Source organism: Hippopotamus amphibius, chromosome 4 (assembly GCF_030028045.1).
Source record: "Hippopotamus amphibius kiboko isolate mHipAmp2 chromosome 4, mHipAmp2.hap2, whole genome shotgun sequence".
NCBI classification, from domain to species: Eukaryota; Metazoa; Chordata; class Mammalia; order Artiodactyla; family Hippopotamidae; genus Hippopotamus; species Hippopotamus amphibius.
In genome coordinates, this window is record NC_080189.1 from 96473421 (window position 1) to 96482879 (window position 9459).

At 35.4% G+C, this 9459-nt stretch overlaps 1 protein-coding gene across 1 annotated transcript; it reads left to right on the top strand.

Annotated features, from left to right (window-relative positions):
* The first annotated feature begins 464 nt into the window (after positions 1 to 464).
* LOC130851776 (RUN and FYVE domain-containing protein 2-like) lies at positions 465 to 1084 on the top strand. The gene has a single exon (XM_057732508.1). It carries the CDS (start codon positions 540 to 542, stop codon positions 1080 to 1082), a length of 543 nt encoding a protein of 180 aa, XP_057588491.1. The 5' UTR covers positions 465 to 539; the 3' UTR covers positions 1083 to 1084.
* The last annotated feature ends 8375 nt before the right edge of the window (positions 1085 to 9459 follow it).

Sequence of the window (9459 nt, forward strand, 5' to 3'; positions counted from 1 at the left end):
AGTGAGTCATTGTAATGACGTAATAAAGAGACAGTATTCTAAATACTAGAACTTAATAACATGTTTTACTATCTAGCAGTGTTAGTTCTATGTCAGTTCTCTTTTGGGGGCAGCATTTGTAAAAGAATTATTTTTGCCTGCATTTTTTTGAAATATGAACTTAATCAGCTACTTTAGTTAAAAGAGATATCTTACTAATATATTACAAAGATTGCATTAAATTTTTAGAGTGAATTTGGGAGAACTGACATACTACTGAATCTTCCTATCTAAAAATAGGCGTTTTCTTTTCTGGCTTTCATTAGCATTTGAAAATTATCTTAATATAGTTAATGACCATTGCTTCTTAAGTTTAAATTTTGCTATTTTTAAGTTCTTTTTTTTTTTTTTTTTTTTGGTGTAAATTAGCCGGAGCTGGTCTCTGTCACCTGTAGTCAAATCTTAATGGAGACGCCGTGGCGGCTGCCGCGCGCCTGAAGGGAGCTGCTGGTGGGGCCCAGGGAGTCCCCGCCCGAGACTGCGCCGCCGCCGCCGCTGCCATGGCTACAAAAGACCCCACAGCAGTAGAAAGAGCAAACTTGTTAAACATGGCTAAACTCAGTATCAAAGGACTCATTGAATCTGCTCTAAGCTTTGGCCGCACTTTGGATTCTGATTATCCCCCCTTGCAGCAGTTCTTCGTGGTTATGGAACATTGTCTGAAACATGGTCTTAAAGTAAGAAAATCGTTTTTGAGTTATAACAAAACTATCTGGGGCCCTTTGGAGCTGGTGGAGAAGCTGTACCCAGAAGCAGAGGAAATAGGAGCTAGTGTCCGGGATTTACCTGGTCTTAATGAATTCTATGAGTATCATGCACTAATGATGGAAGAAGAAGGAGCAGTAATCGTTGGGCTACTGGTTGGCCTGAATGTGATAGATGCTAATCTGTGTGTAAAGGGAGAAGATTTAGACTCACAAGTTGGAGTGATTGATTTTTCCATGTATTTAAAGAATGAAGAAGATATTGGAAATAAGGAAAGGAATGTTCAAATCGCTGCAATATTAGACCAGAAGAATTACGTTGAAGAATTAAATAGATAACTGAAAAAGTAGTTCTTGATAGCTTCCTCCACAAGAGGGCAGACAGCAGTATCAAGCAGTATCAGCAGTATTTCGTCTTATGGAACTGAAAACCACAGCCACAGAAAGATAGAGAAAATGAAAAAGCAGAGAACTTTGTACCAGATGAAGGGACAGGATAAAACCCCAGAAAAAAAACTAAATGAAGAGGAGATAGGCACCCTTCCAGAAAAAGAATTCAGAATAATGATAGTGAAGATGATCCAGGACTTTGAAAAAAGACTGGATGCAAAGATCAAAAAGTTTACCAAAGACCTAGAAGAATTAAAGAGCAAACAAACAGAGATATGCAACACAATAATTGAAATGAAAAATACACTAGAAGGAACCAACAGCAGATTAACTGAGGCAGGAGGGCGAATAAGTGACCTGGAGGACAGAATGGTGAAAATCACTGATGCAGAAAAGAATAAGGAAAAAAGAATGAAAAGAACTGAAGACAGCCTAAGAGACCTCTGGGACAATGTTAAACGCACCAACATTCGCATTGTAGGGGTCCCAGAAGAAGAGAGAGAGGAAGGACCCGAGAAAATATTGGAAGAGATTATAGCTGAAAACTTCCCTAACATGGGAAAGGAAATAGCTACCCAAGTGCAGGAAGCACAGAGAGTCCCAGGCAGGATAAACCCAAGGAGAAACACGCCAAGACATATAGTAGTCAAATTGACAAAAATTAAAGACAGAGAAAAGTTATTAAAAGCAACAAGGGAAAAACGACAAATAACATACAAGGGAACTCCCATAAGGGTAACAGCTGATTTCTCAGCAGAAACTCTGCAAGCCAGAAGGGAGTGGCATGATATATTTCAAGTGATGAAAGGGAAGAACCTACAACCAAGAATACCCTACCCAGCAAGGATCTCATTCAGATTCGATGGAGAAATCAAAAGCTTTACAGACAAGCAACAGCTAAGAGAATTCAGCACCACCAAACCAGCCCTACCACAAATGCTAAAGGAACTTCTCTAAGCAGGAAACATAAGAGAAGAAAAGGACCTACAAAAACAAAAACAAAACAATTAAGAAAATGGTCATAGGAACATACATATCAATAATTACCTTGAATGTAAATGGACTAAATGCCCCAACCAAAAGACACAGACTGGCTGAATGGATACAAAAAGAAGATCCATATATATGCTGTCTACAAGAGACCCACTTCGGACCTAGGCACACATACAGACTGCAAGTGAGGGGATGGAAAAAGATATTCCATGCAAATGAAAATCAAAGGAAAGCTGGAGTAGCAATAGTCACATCAGATAAAATAGACTTTAAAATAAAAAATGTTACAAGAGACAAGAAAGGACATTACATAAAGATCAAGGGATCCATCCAAAAAGAGGATATAACAATTATAAATATATATGCACCCAATATAGGAGCACCTCCATACACAAGGCAAATGCTAACAACTATGAAAGAGTAAATGCAAGGCAGAAATAGAGACACAGGTGTAGAGAACAAACACATGGACACCAAGTGGGGAAAGCGGGGAGGGTTGGGGGTGGATGAATTGGGAGATTGGGATACCAAATTGTACACTCTAAATATATGCTGTTTATTGTCTGTTAACTGTATCTCAATAAAAGTTCTTAAAAAAAAAATCTTAATGGAAACAACAAATATGGTGAGGAGGTTTCTATTAATCTGGGTGAAGTCTCTAAGATGATTCTTTGCAGATGGATAAAGGCAGCACTCCCTAAATTTAGAATTGAAAAGTTGTTGGTTAGAGGATAGAAAATTTGCATTGCAGACAAGGAGCTTTTCTTTGGGAAATCTGATCAAGATCCTGGCTGTTTTCTTTATGATGTTCAATATTAGACACTTTAGATGAATTTGAAAGTCTCCAACTTAGATCAAATGGCAGGAAAAGGACTCAGGTGTTCAGAGAAGAAATTCAGCAAAAAGAAGTGAGATGTTTTGACTAGCGACCCAGGATCAGTGCCAAGACTGGGATTATTTTAGGGACAGGCTGGTGCCAGTCAAGTGGATGACAGTGGAATTCTTTTTCAACTAGCCCCTTAGGATGGTGTGTATGCCCTTAAAGGAAAATTGGGTGTATGAGTAGGAATGTATGGTGTCTGTGAATATCAGAGAAAGAGAGACAGAAAGAGAGGAGAAGAAAAGACAGAAAGAAACTAATTCACAAAATTGTACCCCTGAGAACGCAGGGAAATTTTGGCATGTAGCCAATAGTAACTGGAGAATGTTTCCAGCTTCAGGGGCATATGTAAATTCAAGCTCAAAAACTGAGGGAAGAGCGAACAAGACTGAATTAAATAATAGTGATTTGTATGATTTAGAGAAAACAGTGATCTGTTATATCTGAAGATGGAGTTGTGAGATGCATTGATAGAAATTACCCATGGAAGTTTTTTTTATTTGTGTTAATATTTAAGAATTTGTTAAGGAATATATTTTGCTTTTATAAAAATTAAAAATACTTTATTATTAAAATAATTTATACAATAAAAATGTAAGCAATAAAATATGTATAGAGTAAAAAAATTAAAACTCATTTACTTAACTGAAAATAATGGTACTAAAAGTATCCATTTTTAATAATTTTGTGAATATTCTTTTAGAATTTATTACCTCTACACTTAAACATGGGACTATTTTAGTATTTAGTAAACATGGGACTAATTTTTAAATATAACATAGGAAGCTTTTTTTTTTTTTTAGGGGAGTACCTCAGGGAAATATCTATTTGAGTATATACATAAAGTGATCCCTTTTTTATTGGTGGCTTCATATTGAACTGTATGCATTTTTATTGACTTTACTGATATGTCAAAATTTTAGGTGAAGTGTATGTTAGCCAAGCAGATTAGTGTTCATTATGGAAACTATAAGAAGATCATAAAATGTTGGTAATATTTGAGTGTTTTTCAAAATAGACTGTGACAGTTATGACTTTGATTCTATAATCAGTTATGTAATTCCACATCCCAAATCTGTAAGACCAAAGTACACATATTGAAGACGTAGAATTCCCAGCAATTAGAGATTTTCCTTGTCATAATCCCAGACCTACTTGATCCTCTTCCCAGCTAACGTCAATCTCATGTTCTGTGACTCTGATCTTGCCTTTATCTCTTGCCCATTGTACTTAGTTTATATATTTGGTATCTCCAGTATTTGAAGCTTGACTCTCTCCAGAGGATTCTAACTTGACTTCAATCTTTGGATCAAGGCTCCCTGCTGCGTTGGGTAGAATGCCAATCATTAACACTTCACTGTTTAGGAATTTCTGCGGGATCAGTACTTACATCCCCATGGGGGAGGACGGCAGAGATTCAGATTTTATATGGGACCATATACAATTCCCAGATGTAGAATGAAACTGGATTCGGAGCTTTATAAACGAGAGTTAGTAAAAAGTGCTTTAATGTATTAAAAGTAGGAAGGCTTTTTAAAAAAACCTTCTTTATTAAATGAGTGATTTGGCTTAAAGGTATCAATAAAAATAATTGTCATTGGGGTTAATAGATATATCATATTAGGTGGGGGTGTTACCAACATGATTTTTCTGAAGCACATTTAATTACCCTGGTTTTTCTGTCAAAGCTTCTTAGAAGTGGTAAATCTTTACGAGTGTTTTAATGCAAAAGAAATGGGTCCAGGTGACAGTAGCAGTTCCTTCCATGGAAGAAGTGTAGCATGTATGATGAAATTAAGCCTTGCATGTGTGTTGGCGTCTACGTATTTCTAAAGAGAAAGGCTGAACAAAGGCTAGAATGAGGGAGGAAGAGCCAAGGCTGGAATGAGCTTAGAAGAAGTAGAAAGAAATTGTACATATTACTTTATTGATCTAATTAATGTATCTTGTGAGTTTTTGCATTGCTTGACTATGCTGAAATGCCATACATGTACAACACTTGCCTTACACCTTTATTTCTGTGTGAATTCATCATCTTGCTAACTGCTTAAGGACTCACAATGAAGAAATGCATTTAGCTGTATGTTACACATTTCAAAAATTGTCGTGTTCAAATGTCTAAGCTGCAAACAAAATTTTTTCTTCAAAGAAAATCCATCACTAAATAAAATTCAATATAAGTGATTCATGGTCATCTGTGAGAGTTCTGTATAAGTAGCTGTAATATGTTGTAGCTGTAATTTCTATGATTAGAACATGCAAGGGCCTCAAATTGGCATGTTTGCTTAATATATACAGTTGGAATTAAATTAGAAAATATTTCAAGGTGAAATTCTCTTTTTCTCCTAAAGGCAGAAGATTAGTAAATGGTTAAAAAATATATCCTCAAACCAACTAAATTCGTTTGGCTTATATGAAATGAAATGCCAGTTTCTATCCAACAAGTCTCTGATTTCTTTTCAAGATTCAATACTAGACTTGACATTCTACCTATAAATGCCAAAGATCGAGGGGGAAATGTATGCTATATGATCCTTTACTGTTTTCTAAAAGTCTGTTCCAGATTTTTTTCCTTTATTGTCAAAAGAAGACCAAAGGGAATTTATACTGCTTTTATGACTAATGACATGTCTTATGTACCAGGCACTTTCTATTTATGCAACATGTTTTTGTTATAAGCATGTAGGTTATCAAGTCTTCAGCATCTCCATCATAAGTGAATAGATTATTTAAAACACCACCTTAAATTTTTTTACCCAAGTGCATAAGCATTTTGAAAGTTCAGGTGAACATTATTCAAGGAAAAACAGATTTATAAACAGGCAACATGATCTCTAACTTGTTCTGACATACGATATTCATGAATAGCCTCTTGAAACTAGATCTGAATTCGGCTGACTCTTCAGAACGTGCCCATCTTCATTAAGCATCTGTAGGCCATTCTGGATGATCTTTTTAGGAAAGTACTCCCAAATCACAGGATCTAGTCAAGGAATATAAGGACTCAGCATTGAGGAAGTTCTTTTTTTCTTTTTTTACAAGTATATCATATCATAGATCTGACCCCAATTACCAACGTCAATTCTTAAAATAAAAACTTGGAGCCCAAGCAGTTTTGAAAAGCTCATTGCCACCATTGCTGATGAGGTGCATACTTATCTATAGATACTTTCTGAAAGACTTGAAGTCATAGTAAAAAAACCCCGCTTTTATAAGTTTTAATAGGTTCGGAAATAATAGATTCTAAACTTGCACTGAAAATTAGTCAGTTTCCATCTCTTTGATCTGTTAGTGATTCAAAGCAAATTGGACTACTTTGTGAAATATAGCTGATGGTTAATGGTTATCTATATGTATGATAAAAGCTTGCATCTATATAAATAGATCCACATATAAAGATTTTCTTAAGTGACTACTCTGTCCACATTTTATGTTCTCAGTGTTTTATCATTGCATAAATACAGAAGAGCTCTCTTAATTTCTCATCACTTAAGTGCCGTCCAAGATTAACCAGTACAGTTCATATGGAGGGATATCTTTTATGTACGCTCAGGATTATTTAGCTATACTTAAGCAGAGCGCTCACTTTTTCTCTTACCAGTTAGACTGTATCAAGAGGTGATTGGTTTTATTATTATGCTTATCAAGAAGGTATTGTATTTATTTTAAAACTAATTATGCCAGTTGTACCTGTTATTATAACAAGTTATTATAATTAATCAAATATTACATAAGTGGTGAGTAGCAGTATGAGAAGAAAGCTGTTTCTATAAAAACCAAGTTAAATACTTTGGAAAAATACTATTAATTGTCTGCTGTCAAAAGAGTGTTCATGAGACAAATATAAAAGATTATTGGATACATTTTAAAAATCTAGGGTGGTTTTTGCATATTACTTTGTGAGTCTTTAAGGATTTACTTCAATTAAAGCTGGATATTGCAGGCTATAAACCATAACAGTGGTTTATGAATGAAAGACTGCCTGTTACTTCAACACACATAAGTTTTCATTGTTAGTCTAACTCTTGTTAGGTAAGATGAAGCATCTATAGTATGTCAAAGTTCTTTCTTTTTTTTAAATCAAAGAAATGAGATAACAATGTGAGAGACTCAAGCTGCCGTTTTTAATTTATGTAGAGCCATTCAAAATAAACCACTGTAAAACAACGCTGTAGCCATGCTCTATCTTTCATTCTATGATTCTTTCTTCTCTTCCTTCCCTTCCTTTCCCTCCCTTCCTTCTTTGTTTCCTTCCTCCCTTCCTCTCTCCCTTCCCCTTCCTCTCCCTCCTTTTCCCTCCCTTTCTCCCCCTCCCCCGCCTTCTGTATAATTTCATCCTCCATCCAGTTTCTCAAAGTTCTGATTTGGAACATTTCTATTTGCACCATGTATTTAGATGTTAGGTAAGCTTAAATTGTTATTAAAAATAGGAAATTCCCCATTCTGTGTGATATTTTGAGAATAGTCCTTGGCACATACAAATATTCCTGTTAGAAATTAACTTTAATAGAGAAGTACATATCTGATAATGTTTGTGTTGATTTATTTGGAAAAAAAGGGTTTCCATTCTAGAACTTAAAGAGGTTGAGTTATTGAAAATGGCTGAGAAAAATAGAAAATGATATTGTCTTGCACATTAGATAACTGCTTTTCCTGCTTCCTTGCTAAAACATTTGTGAGATACAAATCAAGTGCCTCCAAAATAGAAAGGTTACCTAACTGGAAAATCTCCAGGATCAGACATGATGGTATGTTTTAATTTTCCCCATTTTTCACAAAATTTTGATTACGTATTTGTCTCACAGGTACAATATATTTTTCTCCCTTTGGAATTAGCCATTTATAGCTTTTCACCACTTGGGCAGAATATTTTTACAGTCCTTACTCATTACAGTTTTACCATTTGGGTTTTGGTTTTATTGCTTTAACTACATTGTTTGGTGTGTTATGAACTAGGAAGTAACTAATGAAGCTGGTTAACTAGAGCATTCATTTAAGATGAAGTTCTGGCACCAAAGTAAGTAAGGTAATGTTTTTAAGTGCTGAGTTTATTTACTATTTTCAATACCGCCAGCATAAGTTATCTTCCAGGGAAGTATAAAAAATAAGATCCTTTGTTAGGAGTTTTTCAAGACCCTGAATTTTATATCTTTTCCACATGAGGACAATCTTTCCACTTTATAGTATTAATAAATGTACTATGAGGAAAAAGTGATAGATTTCAGACATGCTTTCAAGAAAAATGCCTTGTATGGGTAAAATTTAACCTTTTACTAAACTTGATTTGTACTCTAAAATTTAAAAAGATAAAATTCAGATAAATAAAATATCTATTTAAAACATTCTTTTAAAAGTAATGTAATGTATTAAAATAGTAAAGGATGTAATTTTAGTGCTAAATTTAACTTTTAACATTAACAAATACGAAATGGAGAGGGTAATGTAAATGTACAAACAATACAGTCAGAAAATACTGCCGTTGAGAAAATACACAGATCAACTACCTGCATTTAATCAACCACATGAGACAACAGCTCGGATGCAGTTTGCATTGTCCATTCGAAGTATGAGCCCAAGAGAATTTTAGAATAGGAAAGGGAGTAAGAGTTTTACCAGGACAACATTTTTCCACCCAAATTGTGGAAATAAACTCAGTAATATACTTAAGTAATGCCATCCTCATCTCTGCTTGAAGGCCCCAGTGACAAAGATTTCTACCCAAAAAGAATTTCATTGCATGTCTCTTTGCTAATTTTATAACATTCTTCCATGTTCCATTGAAAATTTGTTGGATGCACCCTTCACTCACTGATTATAGTTTAGTTCCTAGTTATCTTATTCAGCAAACATTTGTGTACCTAATTTAAATTCAGCAGCGTATTTCTTCTTGTACGTATTTCATACAAAGAACAGCAGATAGCCCAGCAGACCTGGTGAAACGGCACTCTTAGGAAAGAGGCAGTGTAGACAGGATCGGAAGGTGTGTAGGTTTTACATTGCCTATCATGCTCTAGGGCAGCACGAGCACCCAGGAGGTTGGATGTCAGATTCTAGGATGACATCATTCCTTCCCTGGTGTGGTGAGGGGCTGGGATGTAATAATCATTCGTCCTATCCTGCCAGTTCACGTGGGACATCAGATACTACCCTTCCCCTGGAGGGATAGCAGTTGGGCTTAGAAGCCAGAGTGACAGTAGGCTTTCCCACAATCTGTGTTCATGGACAGGGCAGTGGGAGTACTTGACTAAGAGAGATGATTATCTGAAGTACGGGGAACATAACCATTTCCCACATAGCTTTGCCCTCCAGCTTTTTTTTCTTCTTTTTTTCTCTGAGATCAACATAAATGAAATCAAGTTTGGAAAAAGCAAACCTTCCCTATTAAAATATCTTCAAGTCCTTGAAGGCAACTTGTGTTTTCCTCTAAGTCTTCTTTTAGGCTAAATATTCAGA